The sequence below is a fragment of the Oncorhynchus clarkii genome, chromosome 18, assembly GCF_045791955.1.
Source record: "Oncorhynchus clarkii lewisi isolate Uvic-CL-2024 chromosome 18, UVic_Ocla_1.0, whole genome shotgun sequence".
NCBI lineage: Eukaryota > Metazoa > Chordata > Actinopteri > Salmoniformes > Salmonidae > Oncorhynchus > Oncorhynchus clarkii.
The window spans coordinates 48,447,130-48,469,958 of record NC_092164.1 but is presented as its reverse complement, the minus strand read 5'-3'; the positions used below and the strand labels follow the sequence as shown (position 1 = coordinate 48,469,958).

At 44.0% G+C, this 22,829-nt stretch overlaps 1 protein-coding gene across 1 annotated transcript; it reads right to left on the bottom strand.

Moving 5' to 3' along the window:
- Positions 1 to 3,626: 3,626 nt before the first annotated feature.
- Positions 3,627 to 22,350, bottom strand: LOC139373591 (anillin-like). The gene is made up of 23 exons (XM_071114270.1): positions 22,214 to 22,350; positions 17,292 to 17,445; positions 16,368 to 16,859; positions 15,813 to 16,174; positions 14,421 to 14,919; positions 13,967 to 14,211; positions 13,667 to 13,774; positions 13,412 to 13,544; positions 13,002 to 13,222; positions 12,646 to 12,797; positions 12,256 to 12,400; positions 10,680 to 10,815; positions 10,324 to 10,503; positions 9,937 to 10,063; positions 9,796 to 9,844; positions 9,633 to 9,686; positions 9,112 to 9,138; positions 8,853 to 8,871; positions 8,582 to 8,694; positions 7,575 to 7,661; positions 7,321 to 7,428; positions 6,918 to 7,090; positions 3,627 to 6,593 (listed from the first exon to the last, which is right to left on the bottom strand). Exons 1-23 carry the CDS (start codon positions 22,229 to 22,231, stop codon positions 6,479 to 6,481), a joined length of 3,717 nt encoding a protein of 1,238 aa, XP_070970371.1. The 5' UTR covers positions 22,232 to 22,350; the 3' UTR covers positions 3,627 to 6,478.
- Between the last annotated feature and the right edge of the window lie 479 nt (positions 22,351 to 22,829).

The window sequence follows — 22,829 nt, the reverse complement described above, 5'->3', positions numbered from 1 at the left end:
CCTGAGGTAGAGTACCTTATAATAAGCTGTAGACCACACTATCTACGAAGAGAGTATCAGTATTATTTGTAGCCATCTATTTACCACCACAAAGCAAAGCTGGCACTAAGACCACCCTCAAGCAATTCTAGAATGCCAAAAGCAAAGGGAAAAAAAGCACTCCTAGTGGCCGGGGACTTTTATGCAGGCAAACTTAAATCAGTTTCAACAATTTTTTACCAGCATGTCACATGTGTAACCAGGGAAAAAAAATCCTAGACCACCTTTACTCCACACACAGAGATGCATAAAGCTCTCCCCCACCCTCCATTTGGCAAATCTGACCATAATTCTATCCTCCTGATTCCTGCTTACAAGCAAAAACTAAAGCAGGAAGTACCAGTGACTCGCTCAATACGGAAGTGGTCAGATGACACGGATGCTACACTAGAGGACTGTTTTGCTAGCAGACTGGAATATGTTCCAGGAATCATCCAATGTCATTGAGGAATACACCACCTCAGTCATCGGCTTCATCAATAAGTGTGTCAATGACGTCGTCCCCACAGTGGCTGTACGTACATATCCCAACCAGAAGGCATGGATTACAGGCAACATCCGCATTTAGCTAAAGGCTAGAGCTGCCGCTTTCAAGGAGTAGGACACTAATCTGGACGCTTATAAGAAACCCCGCTATGTCCTCCGATGAACCATCAAACAAGCGAAGCGTCAATACAGGATTAAGATTGAATCCTACAACATCGGCTCCGACGCTCGCCGGATGTGGTAGGGATTGAAAACTATTACGGACTACAAAAGGGAAAGCCAGACGCGAGCTGCCCAGTGACGTGAGCCTACCAGATGAGCTAAATGCCTTTTATGCTCGCTTCGAGGCAAGCAACACTGAATCATGCACGAGAGCACCTGCTGTTCTGGATGACTGTAATAACGCTCTCGGAGCCAATGTGAACAAAACTTTTAAACAGGTCAACATTCACAAAGCCGCTGGGCCAGACGGATTACCAGGACAGGTACTCAAAGCATGCAAGCAAGTGTCTTCAAGTAACATTTTCAACCTCTCCCTGACAGACTCTGTAATACCTACATGTTTCAAGCAGACCTCCATAGTCACTGTGCCCAAGGAAGCGAAGGTAACCTGCCTAAATGATTACCGCCCCTTGGCACTCACGTCAGTAGCCATTGAGTGCTTTGAAAGGCTGGTCATGGCTCAGATCAACAGCATCCTCCCGGACACCCTAGACCCACTCCAATTCACATAACGCCCCAACAGATCCACAGATGACACAATTTTAAATCGCACTCCACACCGCTCTCTCACCTGGACAAAAGGAACACCCATGTGAGAATGCTGTTCATTGACCTCAGCGTTCAACACCTCCTGCAACTGGATCCTGGACTTCCTGAAGGGCAGCCCCCAGGTGACAAGAGTAGGCAACAACACGTCTGCCACGCTGATCCTTAACACCGGGGCCCCTCAGGGGTGTGTACTTAGTCCCCTCCTGTATTCCCTGTTCACCCACGACTGCATGGCCAAACACGACTCCAACACCATCATTAAGTTTGCTGACAACACAACAGTAGTGGGCCTGATAACCGACAACGATGATACGGCCTATAGGGAGGTGGTCAGAGAACTGGCAGTGTGGTGCCAGGACAACAACCTCTCCCTCAATGTGAGCAAGACAAAGGATCTGATCGTGGACTACTGGAAAAGGCGGGCCGAACATGCCCCCAATAACATTCACGGGGCTGTAGTGGAGCGGGTCGAGAGTCTCAAGTTCCTTGGTGTCCACATCACCAACAAACTATCATGGTCCAAACATACCAAGACAGTCGTGATGAGGGCATGACAAAACCTTTTCCCCCTCAGGAGACTGAAAGATTTGGCATGGGTCCCCAGATCCTCAAAAGGTTCTACAGCTGCACCATTGAGAGCATCCTGACCGGTTGCATCACCTCCTGGTATGGCAACTGCTCGGCATCTGACCGTAAGGTGCTACAGAGGGTAGTGTGAACGGCTCAATACATCACTGGGGCCAAGCTTCCTGCCATCCAGGACCTATGTAGTAGGCGGTGTCAGAGGAAAGCCTATAAAATTGTCAGAGACTCCAGTCACCCAAGTTATAGATTGTTCTCTCTGCTACCTCACGGCAAGCGGTACCAGAGCGCCAAGTCTAGGACCAAAAGGCTCCTCAACAGCGTTTACCCCTAAACCATAAGTTGGCTGAACAATTCATAAAATCGCCAATAGACAATTTACATTGCCCCCTCACCCCTCCCTTTTGCACACTGCTGCTACTTGCCGTTTGTTACCTATGCATAGTCACGTCAATCCCACCTACATGTACAAATTACCTCAACCTGTACCCCGCACACTGACTCAGTACCGGTGCCCCCTGTAATAGCCTCGTTATTGTTAGTCTGCGTTTGAGAGCGGTGCAGTTGCCGTACCAGGCAGTGATACAGCCCAACAGGATGTGCTCAATTGTGCATCTGTAAAAGTTTGCGAGGGTTTTAGATGAGAAGCCACATTTCTTCATCCTCCTGAGGTTGAAGAGTCGTTGTAGCGCCTTTTTCACTATACTGTCTGTGTGAGTGTACAGGGAGAACACTAAGAACAGACCATGTTCTGAATTCTGTCACTGTGCATTTCATAGCGTTACAGTTTCCTTTCACTGGAACTATAGGGCTTAGCCCGAACCATTATTCCTTTCACCAAAATGTAGTTGGTAAAATGCATTCGGGCCGATAGCATTCTCCCGGCATCTGCCAAACTCAGATTCTTCAGTTGGACTGACAGATGAAGCGCTATTCATCACTCCAGAGATCGCATTTCCACTACCCCAGAGTCCAATGGGAGGCAAGCTTTACACCACTCCAGCCAATGCTTGGCATTGCACATGGTGATCTTAGGCTTGTGCGCGTCTGCTCTGCCATGGAAACCCAGTTCATGAAGCTCCGGCTGAACAGTTCTTGTGCGGATGTTGCTTCCAGAGGCAGTTTGGAACTCGTGGTGAAGTGTTGCAAACGAGGACAGGCGATTTTTACGCATTAAGCGCTTCAGCACTCGCCAGTCCCATTCTGGAAGTTGTGTGTCCTACCACGTCGGGGCTGAGCCGTTGTTGCTCCTAGACATTTCCACTTCACAATAACAGCACTTACAGTTGACCGGGGCAGCTCGAGCAGGGCAGAAATGTAACGAACTGACTTGTTGGAAAGGTTTCTACGGCGGTGACACGTTGAAAGTCACTGAGCTTTCAGTAAGGCTATTCTACTGCCAATGTTTGTGGCTGAAATAGCCAAATCCACACATTTAAAAAAGGGGTGTCCACATACTCCACATGGCTTAAGCTAAGCAGTGTGTGAATTAACGCACTCTACTCTCACGCAAATGTCGACACCGTTTACTGAATCTGTGTGGTTTCGGCTTTATTCTATCGAGGACATGCAGTTTAAATTTAGCCATTCTATTTAGTTAAAATTGTACATGGTTCCAGGCAAGTAAACACAGAAAAATGTAAAGTTTCTCACCCTTAATAGCCTATTTTATATTGACATGCTCTTCTATATGGTCTAAAAACAAGAAAAAGTACCCTAAAGAACATGAAACTGCAACTCTGATCAGCTTGAAAGAAAACCAACTATTTTGGTTAAAGCTGGCATTTATTTAAGTCTCATTTTAGAAATACCAGTACATTCAATGAATCTTTGGAGTGCTTGTTATTCAAATGAAAGACTGGCATTTAGACAGGACAGATCAGGGGATATGATAGACCTGTCAACATTTGGAGAATAATTAACATTTTGTGCACTAATTAAAGGGTAGGCATAAGGCATATTATCCTCCCCAAAACATCACTGTAAAATCACAAGAGTAAGTAGCATCTTCAGTCCTCCAAGCACATGCTTAAAACTTGAACTGAGAATAAGCTTTCAACTTAGTGTAGAGCTAGCTATACTAAAATGAGAATAGAAATCTGCCCATACAAAAAAGGATATGCAATAATCTGTAAAAGTTTTCCATTACAATAGAATGGTGGTATACTATACCAATACCTGCAGATCCACACCCCCTGTTTAACTGTAACCCTTTAAAACCTGGACACAAAAATATAAAACATTGACATAAATACAAACAATATTAAAGGCTTTTTTGTTCGGTAGTCTCGACAGCTCAGAAGTTTCTACCCACAGTGCACAACATGATAAATATAAGGTTAGCTAAGATTGCAAAGGAAGAAAAAAGGGAATAGCAAAAAAACACAACATTCTGGTGCATAACCTTGGCACCGACGCAGACAATTCTAGAATTGGTTGTGACACATCAAGTTAAATATTGATTCAAAACGTTAAATCAGACAAAACAAAGTCAACCTATGAAGCCATATCTTGTCAGCAAGCTGCATCGTGGGAGTATAAGCATAGACAACCAAAATGCTACTTTCTCAATTCTCTCAAATATTTGAGGGTATGGCCTCCCAACACTTTGGACATGCGTATAAAATACAGGGTCAGTGTGGACTGTGTAAAAGCACCAGCAGCCCTAGTCAATACTGAAATATCTACACAAGTATGGCTTTACTGATATTTCTCTCACAACTTAAACCAGGGATAGGCAACGTTGATAAGGGTGGGGGCCACAAAATCTTAACTCATCATGAGGGGCTCCAGTGGCTTGTGGGTCTGAGTACCCACATCCATAAACACACATGCAGTGACCTTGAGAGAAAAATATTTTTAAACGGCCCCCCTTGACAGCGGAGAGAAGAAAAGTATGTTTGGGAGAACATGTTCTGCACAGTTTGCCATGGAGCACAAATAAAATGTGAGTTTTAAAGCAAGTTTGCGGCAATTCTACACATTTTGCCAGGGGTCGGAGAGGAGTGTTTGCAGTTAATATATCTGAGTAACAAAATATCTAAATGGGGCCCACATCTGTAATTTGACCATGACTAACTTACCATGGGATAATTGAGTGACTGCTTTAACAGAAACTGCTGATGCACAACCAAATTTCTAAATGTTTATCTCAACGGTAAGTTGAGACCAGGAAATAGAAAAGCCGATATAAAAGTTGCACCTGCAAATTGTCCGGGGGGAGGATCCCATTGTGATTGTTTTGTTTGTTGGACCTATTCATTGATGGAAATACATTTGACTTGTTATGCTTATAGGTCTATAGGTTCATTTGCTTCATTTAGTGGAATTAAATTGGCGCATGCGTAGGCTACAGTACATTCTTCATGCATCTTATTTATCACACACCTAAAGCATACAGACAGAGCGGAAAATATGTCAGACACAGTGAGAGCTGCTGTAGCATCTCAAACGGCAAAAGAAGGCAGGCTTCAGCAGCGCGTCACACACCACTTTGGAGGCAGTAGGCTATGCATTTTGAAAACATATACTTAATTGTTTGAAACCTGAACCTAGCCTATTAGATCTCCTCTTTTTAAATGTCTAACAGATATTTTCATCTATCACATGAAACTGCTTGCAGGTGCAGTGCCCTTTTGGTGTTTTCCCACTAACTGTACTATGGAACAAACATGTGCACATAGCTTATAATGTCAATACATTTGTCATTTAGCAGACGCTCTTCTTCAGTAGGACTTACAGTAGTGAGTGCATATATTTTCCGCACTGGTCCCCTGTGGGAATCGAACCCACAACCCTGGCATTGCAAGCGCCATGGGATCATAGTTTATCAACATTAAGCTAAATGTTTGGATTGGTTGTTTCAGATTCATCGCTTTAAGGTAATTTTTTAAAATGTAGCCTAGACCTACTGATTGTATGAATTTGGGCACCATCTTCCCATTACGGTCTCAGAGTCTATTTGGAATAGGCTATTTCTCAACAAGCTGACCAATAAAATAGGTAAACATTTCTACTATGGATAGCAGATTGACATAGCTAGTGGTTTTGCTGTCCGTTGCTCATGTTGTTGGCCGAGGAAAGATAAATGTAGACACTTATTCTAACATTTTCAAAGTGGCCATCAGAATCAGGACCGCACATCGTTGTATCTGACTTGAATGTTCTGTTAATATGAATTACCATAAACAAAATGTGATTCGTCATTCTGAGCAATGTGGGTGGACGCCATAATCAGATTAAGCACCCAATACATATGGGTCCGGCAGATTTCTCAAAATGTCTTGTAAATTAAAATGTGGCTGTTCAAACGTCCAGCGCCACAGTTTCCTAACGAAAACCCTGGATGAGACCCAGAATGAGTTGGAGAATGGGGGGCTACAAAAGGGGGCCACCCAGTTGCCCATCCCTGACTTAAACTGTCTTGACTGTCCACTAAAGCATCTAAAAATATAATACACATGTAAATCCTATTTAATAACTTGAATACTGTATTGCACTTAGTCATCGTAAGTGTCACTGATTGTGACCGTCCATATGCGAGACCCAGAACCATGCAGAGTGTTGTTAGCCCTCTAGTCCAGGTGGGGGAGCTGTGCTCTCACACAGGCCTGTGGCAGGAGTCTGGCTGCCACATGCGCAGGTCCACCAGGATCTGGTTGAGCTTCTGCATCCACAGGTTCCTCTCGTCCTTTGTGTCAGCACACAGCCAGTTCCTGCAGGTACACGGGAAGAGTCATTATGCGTTTCAGAGACCCAAGTCACTTCCCTGAATGATTTAAAGGCATTGGATTGGTTTAAGAAATATGGTAACACTAGACACTGCCTACACACATCCAATTGTTTTTTAATCTGAGGGGGAGGGAACAAGTGCTCACTTCAGGGAGTAGAGTACAGAAAATAGAAAACTTGAGCTTCAGTGTGTCAAATGTCATAAAATCAGCCATCAATCTTCAAATAACTTCAAATAACTGCTCCACACAAGGTATTTGCCTACAAAACAACACAGGGTACTATAGCAACTTCGACCAGTGACTTACTTGGTGACACACATGGTGTTTTTACACTGGCTGACGAGCGTCTCTCTGTCGTCCTCTCTCTGAGGCCGGACAGTGATCAGCTCGAAGGTGTTGGGCCTGGCACAGAACTCTCGGTTGGCTGGCTCCACCTTACGACTGATGCAGTTGGCCAAGTTGATGCGACCCATTGGGTTCTAGATAGACATGAACCCACCCAAAGAAATGTAAATGACAATTAAAATAAATAAAAAGCTACTCTAATTGGTAGCAACATGAATTGACATACTGGTACATTAAAACCGTCAACAATAACCACAAAACCCGAATGCCTATTCCCACTGGTCCTATGGTATTGAAAAATTAAGACTCACAGGGCTCATCATTCAAAACTAAACTCCAATAGTTGGCTTCAACATCCTCCTACCTTGCGTTTCTCATCATCAGGGTAGGTCCAGTAGGAGATACAGTATCCTGACAGGACACACCATCTCCTGTGCCATGCTCCGAATCCACTCACATCCTCAAACATAGTCTGTAAAACAAAAAATATACAGATTAAGAAAGCGTGAAATCTCAAACGTCTCCCCTCTAAATAACAAACACAACCTGACAACCTGAGGGCATGGGTGATCTGTTTAGGCTATGTTTACACTGCATCTGATGCATTTGTGTACTCACCAGGAAGCCTCTCTCCTCCACCAGGGAGCCCACCTCACACTGCATCTTCAGGTAGATATGGCCCTCCATGGGGCACAGGAAAGGCACCTGGAACAGATTACACAGGACATGTAACACAGGCCTCAGCTAAAAAACAAACACCTCCACAAAATGCTGGGTGACAGGACAGATGGGGTTAATGAGGTTTTAGGCAGAATTGCAAGCCTGTTGTCTTCTAATAAGAGTCAATTGGCTGGATGGTGAGAACTTTACTGGACACCGTGCCTGAAACACCCACTAAAAAAAACATACAAAAGACATCCAGCACAACTTACTTTCCTCACAACAATACCAACCAACTTGTAGATGGAGGTTACAAATGTTAGTGCCACAACAGAAGCAGATTCTTTTGTCACAAACCACCACACACCAAAATATTAAAAAGTGGTCATGGATGGAGTAGCAACCTTGCTGTGAAACATGTCTCTAAGAAGCGCTCTCTCAATGCCTTCATATTTGATCTAAAAGAGAGAAACAAGGAGAGTGCGTGAGTAAATAAGCGTCCGAGGCGGGCAGGCAGCACACAGACAGTGCAGGCAGCACACAGACAGTGCAGGCAGCACACAGACAGTGCAGGCAGCACACAGACAGTGCAGGCAGCACACAGACAGTGCAGGCAGCACACAGACAGTGCAGGCAGCACACAGACAGTGCAGGCGGGCAGGCAGCACACAGACAGTGCAGGCGGGCAGGCAGCACACAGACAGTGCAGGTGGAAGACTGTGTGTGTGTGTTGTGTTTCAGATTTGGAGGCCTTGCCTCCCTGGTCCGGCCTCTATCAGGACTGTCAGTTCTAACTTGTACAAATGTTACCCCCTACCCTACGATTACCCTGGACAGCTGGTATTATGTGCAGAGACACAGCAGAGGTCAGCCTAAGTGGAAATAGAGGGTGAATTCAGGATAGAGATGGAAGTGAAGAGTCAGAAGAGAAAAGTTAAAATGTTACAAAAGTCTTCGGATTTTACCTTCTCCAATAGGAACTTGTTTTTCCCAATTGAGGCAAGAGTCAGCTTGTGAGACCCGACCAGGACAAAGTTACTGGTGCGGACAGTATTAGGGCCCCCAGGACTGGCCACCACTGCAAAGAGAGAAGAGGATTTTTTGTTTAAGCTACATTTGTCACATCGAGACTTGCAAAATGAACTAGAATTTTCAACTGAACCACACATCACAATTACTGCAAGTAAAACCATTAACATTATCCACCAGCAGCAGTTATTTAAAAAGTATCCTTACCTGGAGTCAAACTGCTCTTCTATAGGGGCAAAGAGAGGTTACGAAGAGGAGGCATGTTTAGAATCATTTACAAGATCGCTGACTTTACGTACTGCATACATCATATATGACAACAGTAACAGAATAATAGTATAATGCATTTCTACATTTTCCATGTGGCGATCATTCCTACCAAACAGATAGGATAAGTGTTCAAACAAACATTCTGTACATGACCAGAAGGCAGTATTGGAGAAGGAGGGTAAGAATGAAAGCTTACAGAGAGGAACCTCTTGGGAGTGATGGCCTAGAAAGAGAAAAGGTGATTCAGTTTCAGAAGTGGTTACGTCAGGACATAGACAAGTGAATGAATGGGTAATTCAAAACACTGACTAACCCAACCCTGCCAAAGAGACCCTTCACTGTGTGTTGGAATGGAACGTGGAGCCTAATGTGTGTTGGGAAGCAGTAGGCCCAGGTATGCCTACAGCTAGCTGTTCTACTACCGAGCAGGAAAATTACAGTACACCCACACCAAAAGGTGAGTGGGGTTTTTAAAATGAGTCCCTACTGACAAGCACAACTCATGGGCCTCGTGAACACGGCTCCACCAAATCTCATCTTAGAGACAGGATGTTGTTTAAACATATCTCTAAATGCAATGGTCTAAATGCATATTCTGATACATAGCAATTGCACTGTATTCAAGTAGAAACTAGAAGGAAAGAAGACTATTCCCAGTTCAAATATTCAATAAACTGAATTGTACAGTTTGTTACACTATATTTGATTAAATCACACCTTTGACTTGCTGGGCTTCTTCCTCTTGTCAGGGTTCAACTCACGCTTCTGCACCTGAAGAAATAACCAGGGTTAGAGTGAGTAATATCTCAGCTCAGTCAGAGTCCTCCTCAAACAATAACAATCACCACATTTGCATTTACAAAAAGCAGCAAAGACTCACCAGGCAGTAAACCTCAATATCAATTGCAAAGTCGTTAGAGACGTCAGGCCTAAAATGGAAGAGAGCGAGAAAGGCATTAGAACATAATAGTGGTACTATTCTACAGAATTTCAGAGAGAGAATCAGTGCAGTTTAACTCACATGGTGAACTTGGTAGAGAAGGTGATTGCGTCTCCACTGATAGCGCTACTTGTGCTGGCTAGGGGAGTAGCAACTGTATTCTCAGCTCCAGCACGGATCATGATGAAGAAGTAATGGCTGGACCACTCTGGAATAAACACATACATTGAGTGGAAAATGTAATGAGTTCAGTCTAACACTATACATGATGTATATTACAATTGGAATGAACAATGTACTTGTATCAGACAGTACAATGTGGAAAACAGGAGATCAATATAACTGTATTGTCCACAAAGGCAATTTGGTTGAAGGCACATTGCACACTAAAGACATACATCATTCACCAACAAAAATAAAAAAAGGTGGTTAGAAGAGATAATTAAGTAACAATTGTTGGGTCTCTACCTGGCTTGCTAGCAGCAGAGCAGACAAAGTCAGCCTTGAGGGGCAATCGTAGCTCCAGGAGAGAGATGGATCCCTTGGAGGCGGATACCCCCATGTCCCCACCCTGCCCCCTCCTATGACCACTAGGACCCTCTCCTTTCAGACGGTCCAACTCAGCCTTCAGTGCCCCCCGCTTCTCCGCTGGAGGGTGACAAGAAAAAAACGTAAGAAAGACTGAAGAAAACAGAATGCAGTGTTTATGAGAAATGCATGTCGATAGTCTTAAGATATAAAAGCCCATCCCCAAGGGGTATGGAGCAAATTGGGATTGGCTGTCAGTGTGGGCACCGATGTTGTAGGGGTGGAAGGGAACTCACTGGCTATGAGCAGCAGCCGCTCAGCCTCTGCCTCCACATGCGAGCCTTTCCCATGCTCCTCATCAGTACAGCAGTTCAAGGCTTGGCTGGCCTGGCTGATCACAGTCTGCTGCAGGTTCATCTCATAGGTCAGAACCTACAAGTAATCAATCAGAAAGAATAAATCTTATTGGTCACGAGGAAATCAACATCGGTGGTCAGAAGAACCAACATGGAATGAGGGGGAATAGATCCCAAGGGATGTACTTATAAGTAGTAACATATTTTGCACTCAGAGCACTTACACCTTGAATCTATGAAGTTTTTGTACAGAATGACATTTTATACTCTACTACTACATCCCTTACTATTCCCAACAGTATGACAGGGACACCTCTGAAATTCACTCTGAAGTGATCACACTCACGGTAGCCGATGTGAGTAAGACCTTTAAACAGGTCAACATTCACAAGGCCGCAGAGCCAGACGTATTACCAGGACGTGTACTCCGAGTACGCGGTGACCGACTGGCAAGTGTCTTCACTGACATTTTCAACCTGTCCATGGCAGAGTCTGTAATACCTACATGTTTCAAGCAGACCACCATAGTCCCTGTGCCCAAGAACACTAAGGTAACCTGCCTAAATGACTACCGACCAGTAGCACTCACGTCTGAGGCATCATCCCAGAAACCCTAGACCCAAATCCAATTTGCATAGCACCCCAACAGATGATGCAATCTCTATTGCACTCAACGCTGCCCTTTCCCATCTTGACAAAAGGAAAGTCGGATGTTTAAATACACCGTAGCCAAATACAGTTAAACTTAGTTTCACAATTTCGGACATTTAATTCTAGTAAAAATTCCCTGTCTTAGGTCAGTTAAGATCACCTCTTCATTTTAAGAATGTGAAATGTCAGAATAATAGTAGAGAACAATTTATTTCAGCTTTTATTTCTTTCATCACATTCCCAGTGGGTCAGGTTTACATACACTCAATTAGTATTTGGTAGCATTGCCTTTAAATTGTTTAACTTGGGTCAAACGTTTCGGGTAGCCTTCAACAAGCTTCCCACAATAAGCTGGGTGAATTTTGGCCCATTCGTCCTGACAGCTGGTATAACTGAGTTAGGTTTGTAGGCCTCCTTGCTCGCCAACGCTTTTTCAGTTCTGCCCACAAATTTTCTATGGGATTGAGGTCAGGGCTTTGTGATGGCCACTCCAATACCTTGACTTTGTTGTTCTTAAGCCATTTTGCCACAACCGTGGAAGTATGCTTGGGGTCATTGTCCATTTGGAAGACCCATTTGCGACCAAGCTTGAACTTCATGACTCATGTCTTGAGATGTTGCTTCAATATATACACATACCTTTTCTGCCTCATGATGCAATCTATTTTATGAAATGCACCAGTCCCTCCTGCAGCAAAGCACCCCCACAACATGATTCTGCCAGCCCCGTGCTTCACGGTTGGGATGGTGTTCTTCGGCTTGCAAGCTCCCCCCCCCAGCATAACAATGGTCATTACGGCCAAACAGCTCTATTTTTAGTCTGGCTTTTTTATGGCGGTTTTGGAGCAGTCTGTCGTGCCTTTACCTTCATCTTCTGTTTGATGCTGGTGTGTCCTTGACTCCTGGGCTCCTCTGCTGCTCTCCGAGACACGTCCTCCTTCACGATGACCTGCTTCACACAGGGCCTCTCGGTACTCTCCTTGATCCTGGTCGACCTGTACGCATCAATACTAGAAGAGAAAGGAAAACATGTAGAGAGTGAACAAGTATCAGAGTTTTAATTGGATACAAGAGTCTGAACGACCTAAGAGAAAATAGTTAGGGGTCGTATCTTGAACTCAGTGAAACTAAAGTGACAAATAAAAAAAGTAGTTGACGTATCATTTGAAGGGGTGAAACTCAGACAGTTACATTAGAGATACCATCAAGTCAGTAAGGCACCAGTTAGGATATGTGGCGTTGACTGGTTGGTTACCTGTAGGGCAGGTTGTGGTCCTCATGTTCATCTGTCTCTAGGCTGTCTGATGACCCAGCCCGGAGCAAGCGAGCCCTTTGGAACTTACTGGGTCTGGAAACAATGTCAGGAGTCTGGCTCTTAGCGTTGAATGAACTGGCTGGGGTCGACGTCTGGGCAGGGATATACATAAAAATGTATTAGGTTGGCCCAAAAATGTCATTATTAGCCATGACATTAGTCCATGGGCACAAACAAAATAAGACACGCTTCCATTCAAAAGCAGTCCAATACATTAAATAGCTGAAAGATTATTATACCTTGTATGCTTAGCATTTTCCCCCCCATTTTGTTTCCAGCTTTGTACTGTAACTCACCATCATCTTCCTTACTGGGCTCTTGATCACAGCAGCCACCGACTCAGAGAAGGGGGCCAGGATGGACATCGAGGAGATGTTCAGTTTATCTTCCTCCTCTTCTCCTTCACCCTCCTCACCACTCAGCTCCTCAATCTGATCATGGAACCCGTCAAAGTTGTTGATCTCAGAGTTGTTGGACTGGTCCACTTTCATCTCCATCTCATGACTCTCTTCTTCATCTGCAGTGAGACAATAGTGAGTGGAATGTTACTTAAACTATAAGGGGGACTGCTATGATTAAGTTTGTTAATGACCGAAAACTTCCGATTAAAGCATCCAATTAAAGCATCCGAAGACCTCTATGATCAGTGTAATCTTAAGAAAGCCAAGTCAGTATGATCAAGTAGTGTACTCAGTAAATACAGTACCCGATTCCTCCTCCTGTGTTTCTTCCTCAGAAGGTTTCTTGGGTGCAGCATTCAGGCTATCCAGAGGGGAAGCTGTTGGCTCATCAGGCTGTGAGACAACAGGCCCTCTCTCCTCAGGATGCTCAATCAGATCCTGAGAAAAATTATTACAGGCTCAATAACATTTCCTTCATAAGTGCTTTGCAGTCGTCCATCATACACCAGATATTAAGTTTTGTCCAAGCGGGATCGAAAGAAATATACTTCCCCACCAACCTTGGCCTGTGTGAGTTTATTGGTGTCTACCACCTCCTCCTTGTTCTTCCAAATGTTGTTCCCTTTCTGGAAACGGTTACGAATCTGAGCCAGTTCTGACTCACGCTCCTGCAATAAAGAACAAGAAAAGGACTACTTTCCATCAGTCTGGTCACAAAACAAATGTCATAAATGTAATACTTTTAATAAAAAAATTAAATAAGCTATTTATTACAAAAAGAAACACCTAAGTGCTGTACAAAGGCAAAACTAAAGACATTAAGGTAGATGGTCTAGGTAAATAAAGTGAACTGTACATACCAGTTTCTGTTTCTGTGCAAGGGCAGTGGTGGCAGTGTTGGCAGCTCTCAGCCTCTCCTGCACCAGCCTGGTGTTGGGGGTCACAGACTGGCTCACTACAGGGGTACGACCAGCCAGGCCTGCCCCAGACGGGTTCACTATGTTTGGGTTACGAGTGGCTGCTCCATGGCAGGTAGCAGGGGAACTCAGGCCAGAACGCTCCTGGCACCTCTCCCCAAAACGCTCCATGAACGACTTGACATCTGCTGGAAATCGAATAGAAAATATTCAGTAACTCTTGGAGGACCATGGAAGTGGACATACACATGTTTGAAACCAGCAATGGTTTGACCAGCAATTGTCAAATGAGCAGAGACGGTGTATTAAAACATCTGATATTTCAGAACATCCTAATAAGCTGTCGACTTTAGCGTAGGAAACAACAAAGCTAAGTTGAGTGCTAATTCTCGCTCACCTGGAGTTCCAGTTGCTCCAGCGGTGCCTCTCTGCTGCAGGGGAGTGGCCGGGGTGGTCTCCTTTGTGAACCTCTCCCTGGTCTGCAGGACAGATGGTCCAGTTGCTCCAGCTGTGCCTCTCTGCTGCAGGGGAGTGGCCGGGGTGGTCTCCTTTGTGAACCTCTCCCTGGTCTGCAGGACAGAGGGTCCAGTGGGCCTGATGGTAGAGGGCTGTGTGGGGAGCTCTGGCTTCTCTGGGCTATCGTTGACCTCCATGGCTCGGGACAGGGCCTGGTTCTTCAGGGGGCTCTGAGGCACAGGTGAGGCTGAGGAGAGAGCACCTTTCTCGGGGCTGGGGGTGAAGGCTGAGGCTCTCCCCTGGTAACTCCTCTGGGGACTGGATACAGGAGAGGGGAGACCTCTGCCTGTCCGTAGAGCTGGTCTGGCTTCAGGTACTTCAGTCTTCTGAGGGCTGGGGGGAAATGCTCTGGTGGACTTGACTGGGGAGTGGACATGCTGCTGAAGAAATGCAAGAGGGAAATAATTAACCAAACTGTTCAGTAAATCTCAAAGTCCTGTGCATGTGCGTTGAAACATAACTATTTAAAATAAGTTATTGCACACTGCATTCTTGCAAAGCATCACCAATACATATCTTAATTTCTTATTTTTCACATTCAAAATGGCTGTATAGAATCAGTTTCTCCCATGCATTGACATATTGACATACAGTTAGTTACTAATCATAATGTTCCTAAGTCAACTGTTGTATTTACGCGTCGGGGGGCTAGGGTCAGTCTGTTATATCTGGAGTATTTCTCCCATCTTATCTGGTGTGAGAAAAAAAAAAATCTCTCAGCCCTAGGACCATGCCTCAGGACTACCTGATGACTCCTGGCTGTCCCCAGTCCACCTGGTCGTGCTGCTGCTCCAGTTTTCACTGTTCTGCCTGCGGCTATGGAACCCTGACCTATTCACCGGACGTGCTACCTTTTCCTGGACCTGCTGTTTTCGACTCTCTCTCTCTACCGCACCCGTTGTCTCAAACTCTGAATGATCGGCTATGAAAAGCCAATTGACATGAACTCCTGAGGTGCTGACCTGTTGCACCCTCTACAACCACTGTGATTATTATTATTTGACCCTGCTGGTCATCTATGAACGTTTGAACATCTTGGCCATGTTCTGTTATAATCTCCACTCGGCACGGCCAGAAGAGGACAGGCCACCCCTCAGAGCCTGGTTCCTCTCTAGGTTCCTTCCTTTCTAGGGAGTTTTTCCAAGCCACCGTGCTTCTAAAATCGGCATTGCTTGCTGCTTGGGGTTTTAGGCTGGGTTCCTGTATAGCACTTTGTGACATCGGTTGAAGTAAAAGGGGCTTTAAAATTACATTTGATTGATTGGTGACTCACCTGGTTGGAATCCAGAGCAGGCTTTCTGTTTGATGACTGAGTCATTTGTGGACGGTCTGCAGCAGCAGAGGTGGGTTTGGCTCCAGCACCAGCCTCTCTCCTCCAAGCAGGGGTGGCGTTACTAACACTACCAGGCTTCTCTTGTGCATAGTCTCTGCTGCGAGGGGCCGCGTGGCTGAGGTCATCCTCCCAGGACCCAATGGTGGCTGCGAGGTTGGCCAGCCGACCCTTCCTGCCTACAGGGGCCTCTGAGGACGCAGCAGCATGGACGGGTGTGGGGATTGGGGCTAAGGCCTGCCTCGGCTGGGTCTGGTTCTTCACTGGGGACAGAGCTGCTGGGATGTCTGGAACCTCAGAGGTACCTTGGAAGGAAAAACATAGATATTCAAATGTGTCAGCCCAAAACACTGTTTAGTATGATTGTTGTAGTATAATTCAAAACTGATATTAGAAGTTGCATAAAAAATGTTTTTTCCAGGTCATCTATAAATGGTTAAGCAGGTGCTGCATGTACAAATGAAATGATCAAGCTAGTCAAAAGATCATGCTTCTTACCTTCAGAGTCCCAGTAATGCCTCTGTTCAGCTAGTCTGGCCAGGCGAGACTTCATGGCAGCAGGGGTGGAGGAGGTGGGAGCCTCCCCCTGCTCTTCTCTGTTCCTCTGAAGAACTGTGCTAGTAGGCACCACCTCCACATCCCTGGTCCTCTGTGGAGCAGCACTCACAGCCACCTTCTCTGGTTTTGGGGCAGGGCGCTCTACCTCCGTGGCCCTGACCTGCTCTGGGACAAGCCGTGTTGCCACCATGGGCTCTGGTTCAGGAACGGGAAGAGCAGGGCAGACATCCACCATCTCTAGAGAAGAGGCAGAGAGAATGCTGGCCGGGCCCGTTGGGGGCTTCCGGTCAGTCTGGGGATCTGACAGAGTAGGGGTCAGGGTGCGAGGAGGCATTGCAGGCTCCCTGTTCTCCTCACCAATAATGGTGGGCTTGTCAAGTTCACCTGAACGACTCCGCTTGGAGGGAGAGTGCTTGGTGGAATGTTGGGGGCCTGGGGGACAAGTAAGAAACACCACGAGTTAAGTTTACACACTGGAAGATTTCCAATCCATAAAATGAATATAAGTATTTGATATACAGACAATCTGAAACGTCCCCATTTTGTCTATTTTTGTACACAGCACCGGGAAAGCTGCAAGACTAGACACATCCCACTCTGATTTGATCAGATCATTCTCTGAGCAGTTTCAACAGTCAAGCTTCCTGTATGGAAAGCTCTGCACATGCAGGTCAGGAAGTTCAACCACTTCCTGAAGGCTAATGGAACCATCTGGCGTTTCAAATAAAACAAAACTAATCTACGCTATATTCACTTTCGCAACCAGAGGGAGCACTGCGCTCGCAAATAATAATTGGTACACTTTTATTCTCAAAGGGATACAACATAAAATGCATGATCTTTTTGTAGGAAAGCCTTCCTTACCTTTGTCGACGACGGGCTCTGTGACCAGGCTGTTGCAGGTCTCAGCCAGAGGCTCCCTAGCCCTCTTGGCCATCTGTCTGTTGGAAGCAGTGGACCTCTCTGCCATTTTCTTCTGCAGGTTCTCCCTGCGAGCACGGGTCCTCTCCAGGAGTTTCTGAACAGGGAAGAAAAACAATACTTCATTATGACATAACATTTACATTTAGAGCACTGTGTGCATTTTTTCATATTTTCTAATTTGATTGAATCTAATCAGAACAGGACTTAGTAGTAGCCACCGTACTGTCCAGTCAGCATTGACTAGCACATAAAAGTGACATCCTGAGGGACATTCCACACCATTGTAAAAGTGCAACTCCGCCACTTTTCAACCTCATTCATTATCTCCAACACCCAACCAGTGTCTACATAGGGCTGGGCGATATCAAATTCATTTGATTAATTCTAATGCATGTTTTTGTGCGATATTCCATATTTTCTGATGAGCGTTTATGTTCGCCTGTTCATGTCTTTTTGGTCTCGTCTCCTTCGCCCCTTCTACCGTTACTGAGCATCTTCCCAATTACACATGCACACCAAGCCCATCCCACTCACAGTAACAAATATGAACGATCACTTCTTTCAACTCACTATTTGCATTTGACGTTTGGTCCAACAGAATCGGTCATATGGACACAAACACATGAAGACATTTTACTGTAATAAAGGAGAATTTAACATTACCAATAGCCTTTTTATGTATCAACTCCTCAAATTCAAACTCCTCCAGAGCAGACCGCACTAAAACGGGAGTATCAATGAACACGGATTCTGGAAAATTCATGCTACCTTTCTGATGCTCAGTCCAACATACAACTAGAAGCATTTTAGCCACAGACTGTTATAGTAGCTGTCTAGTCTGTTTGTAAATGTGCAATAAGCATTACAAAAACAAAGGAATTGGCAACTCATTCTCATTCTGAGAAATAAGGTAGGCCACTTGATTTCAACATCTGAACAAAGTGGACAGGCTAACATGCTGTTCAAACAGTTGGAGACGAACAGAACGGTGTGTTCATAACAATTCAACTGTTCTATCTTGTTAGCTAGCAAATAGATCCAAGTTAGCTATACTTTAAATATAAAGATCAGCTTGCTACTCACGAGCATGTGGGTTGTTGCTTGAGAGATTGTTTATGAGACCTGTGTTAATTTTCCATAATGCCTGCTACAAGAAGTTGGTCCATTATGCATGGTTCTGGTAAAATGTGTAAACAAAAGGGTACTTGAAAGTCAGATCAGTGATTATTGCAACAAATTATTAGTGGGTTGTATGGTTGTGGAAGGCTTACTCTTAACCTAGGCATAATTTCACAAGACCTGAATTAATAGATTATTGCTGACTTTTTGAATACAGTGCATTTTACATTTAACATTTCACAAATCTTGATATTTTGGATTGCCCATAAGTAAAATAAAATTAAAAAATCTATTTTTTTGTATTTATTATTTTATCTAGATGTTTAGGCCACATCGCCCAGCCCTATGTCTACATAGAGTATCACATTTATTTCATCAATGAAATGTATTTATAAAGCCCTTCTTACATCAGCCGATGTCACAAAGTGCTATACAGAAACCCAGCCTAAAACCCCAAACAGCAAGCAATGCAGGTGTAGAAGCACGGTGGCTAGGGAAAACTCCCTAGAAAGGCCAGAACCTAGGAAGAAACCTAGAGAGTAACCAGGCTCTGAGAGGCTCTGTCCTTTGGTCTGATGAGTCCAAATTTGAGATTTTTGGTTGCAACCGCCGTGAGGTGCAGAGTAGGTGAACGGATCATCTCTGCGTGTGTAGTTCCCACCGTGAAGCATGGGGGAGGAATTGTGATGTGTGGGGGTGCTTTACTGGTGACGCTAATTTATTTAGAATTCAAGGCACACAACAATCATGGCTAACAGCATTCTGCAGTGATATGCCATTTCATCTGGTTTGCGCTTAGTGGGACTATCATTTGTTTTTCAACAGGACAATGACCCAACACACCTCCAGGCCGTGTAAGGGCTATTTGACCAAGAAGGAGTGCATCAGATGGTTTGGGATGAGATGGACAGCAGAGTAACAGAAAAGCAGCCAACAAGTGCTCAGCATGTGGGAACTCCTTCAAGACTGTTAGAAAAGCATTCTAGGTGAAGCTGGTTGAGAGAATGCCAAGAGTGTGCAAAGCTGTAATCAAGGCAAATAATAGCTACTTTGAAGAATCTAAAATGCGTCTCACAAAGACACGGCAGTTGGAACCAAAAATCTAAAATAAGGACTCATCAGACCAAAGGACAAATTTCCACCGATCTAAGGTCTATTGCTTATGTTTCTTGGCCCCAACAAGTCACTTCTTACTGGAGTCCTTTAGTAGTGGTTTCTTTCCAGCAATTTGACCATGAAGGCTGATTCACACTGAACAGTTGATGTTGATGTGTCTGTTACTTGAACTCTGTGAAGCATTTATTTGGTCTGCAATCTGAGGTGCAGTTAATTGCCGCTTTCTGAGGCTAGTAACTAATGAACGAGAGCAAGTTTCATCATAGCGCTTGATGGTTTTTGCGACTGCACTTGAAGTTCTTGAAATGTTCCGGGTTGACTGAACCTCATGTCTTAAAGTAATGATGGACTGTCATTTCTCTTTGCTTATTTTGGCTGTTCTTGCCATAATATGGACTTGGTATTTTACTAAATAGGCCTATCTTCTCTATACCACCCTTACCTTGTCACAACAACTGATTGGCTTGAACGCATTAAGGGAAAAAAATCCACAAATTAACTTAAGGCACACCTGTTAATTGAAATGCATTAACCTACCTGATGAAGCTGGTTGAGAGAATGCCAAGTGTGCAAAGGGTGGCTACTTTGAAGAATCTCAAATATTATGTATATTTTGATTTGTTTAACACCCTTCTGGTTTCTACATGATTCCATGTGTGATATTTCATAGTTTTGATGTCTTCACTATTATTCTACAATGTAGAAAATAGTAAAAATAAAGAAAACCGCTTGAGTAGGTGTGTCCAAACCTTTGACTGGTACTGTAACTTAAAGTGGCACATTTCTAGAAAAATATAACTTTAAAAAGTTCTACCCAATGACAGTTATTTTCAAACACAGACTTGCAGTGATGTGGTGGGCAAGAAAATACACTCCCCCTGGCTAGAAACTCGTTGCAGGTTTTGAAAATCACTTTCTTACGTTTAAATTCTGCACTGATATCACAGAGAAACATTGATTAGGACCTTCTCATCTTTTTAACCACATCATCAGAAACACACTGTTTTCACATATGTAGACATTGGTTTGGTGCTGGAGATAATGAACATGAGGTTGAAAAGTGGTGGAGTTGCCCTTTAAGTTGGTGCCATTTTAGTATGTTTTCCTTTCTGTTCTATTTTATTGAACCCATAGTGAACAGTGGATGGAGGGGGTCTATGGCTTTCAAATAGTGAAAACGTTTTCGTCCACATCACAGGGTCAACAAAAACTACTGGGTCTGAAGGCGATAAAAGGCTGTCATTGCCTCTAAACTTATTCTCCCTGGCCTCCTCATGTCATGTCTGTTCTTCTCATCTGTACACTAAAACCCTAGCTGCCCCCCCAGTCCAAGGCAAACAGTCCTGAGGCATGATTTATTGCCCTGGGCCAGAGCCCTGGCTGCTACAGTGCAAGACAACACATTCCTGCCTGTTTCAGAGTTCCCTTAACAGCTCTCTCATCCGGCTAAGCTGTGTGGAAAACTTGTTAAAGTGGTCGTCATTCCTTAGGAATGAGCCACCCCTGTCATGTTGTGGCTACTGGATTTGAAATCTCCCAAGGCCTTTCTATTGGTTGGAGTGGAAATTTGAGGGATTTTGTATACTGCCGATGGCCGCTGCTTCTTCTATATCTGAGTTGTCATGGAACACAACCAGTACCAAACCAGGGTGAATTTTAAAATTAAATCTAGCTAGTCCTCATGGTGCATTTGGTAAAATTGATAGTGAAATTGTCAGGCAGCTGCTGTATGGAAATTAAGGTTAAAACACCCAGTGTAACTGAAAACACTAAACACTAACACTAAAACACTAAACGTTAATTCCTGTATTCATATTCAAACTCTTAATTTTGTCATAGTAGTTTTGACTAAAGGAGTCAACGGTTGGAACTATTCCAAGCTCCAACTTGTCCTGGGGAGAATGGAATCCATTCATTCATTCCCAATAAGGGAATTGTAGATTTCTCTCTCCCTGCTCGCACGTTAAGGGAGGGGCTTGTTGACAAGAAGAATCACCCGACTGCTTTATGCGGGCATGTAACGTACAGCATTATAATTATGAAGAGGAAAAATACCTTCAGAACAGGAGCTACAGGAGACTGTTTATTGAATTGTTTTATTTCTGCCTTTTCTATTCCAGACATTCTGAAATTCACTAAAGCATCCCATGTATGTAACTTTAGTCTTTCACTTTTCACACTGAAGGTGTCAGGGTTTAGATGTAACTTCTATAACAGCTGACTTGGCTATCTAACATGCAACGTTTCCAACAACTTTCAGTTGAGGTTATACATTTGAAATCGGCCAGTTTTAGCTAGTTAACAAAATATTTAAATTCCCTTTTGTTGAAGAACAAATGAACGAGGTAGTTAACAGCTACCTAACCCCCACTAAGTTAACACGCGATTAACGCCAGCTTGCATGCAGGTTTTACAACATTATTTCAGTGCTACAAATATGTAGTTTAATGACAGTCACTGAGTATTTTGGTTATCAAACCAGTTTAACATCTTACTGCAATGCAACAAGCAAATTGTTTTTGATAGCTAACATTAGCTGGCCATGGCATGGTAGCTAACGTTAGCTAGCAAATGTTAACCATTACTTATTAGCTATAGTAGATAAAATAAAGAAAATGTGCACTCACCTCGGTAAACGGATCCATTCCGATAATAGTTTATCTTTGTTCAAATCTACTGACTTAGCTATATTAAATAATTATCGTTTATCTATTCTAATTCCACAAACGCGGAAAGTTTATGAGCCGACGTTTCTCCAAACCAGTCGCCTCCGTTCCTGTTTTTTTTTTTTTTTAAGAAACATCTGTTCAAGATTTGAATTTCAGCGCTTTGTTCACTGCGCAGACTCCGACGGTTGGAATCGCGCAGGATTCACGAAACAGCCAATGATGAACACAATGGGCGTAGACAGACGCATTATAGCCAATCAGATTCAAGTTTCACTCTCAATTCGATTCAAAGGGCTTTATTGGCATGGGAAACATATGTTTACATTGCCAAAGCAAGTGAAATAGATAATAAACCAAAGTGAAATAACAAAGTCTAGGTCCAAGAGGCTTCTAAACATCTTCCACCCCCAAGTCATAAGACTTTTGAACATCTAGTCAAATGGCTACCCCCCTGTTGGCTAGAGGCTCTTAAGTAAGCATTTCACTGTAAGGTCTACCTACACCTGTTGTATTCTGCGCATGTGACTAATACAACTTGATTTGATTTGAAATCAGAAATGAACAGTAAACATTA

Bases quoted from the DNA above. Each gene is read 5' to 3' on its own strand.
- LOC139373591 (XM_071114270.1), bottom strand. The intron at 13,775-13,966 runs GTATGTACAGTT...TCTTTATTGCAG, and splicing joins TTGCACAGAAACAGAAACTG to GAGCGTGAGTCAGAACTGGC. The intron at 13,545-13,666 runs GTTGGTGGGGAA...AATTTTTCTCAG, and splicing joins ATAAACTCACACAGGCCAAG to GATCTGATTGAGCATCCTGA.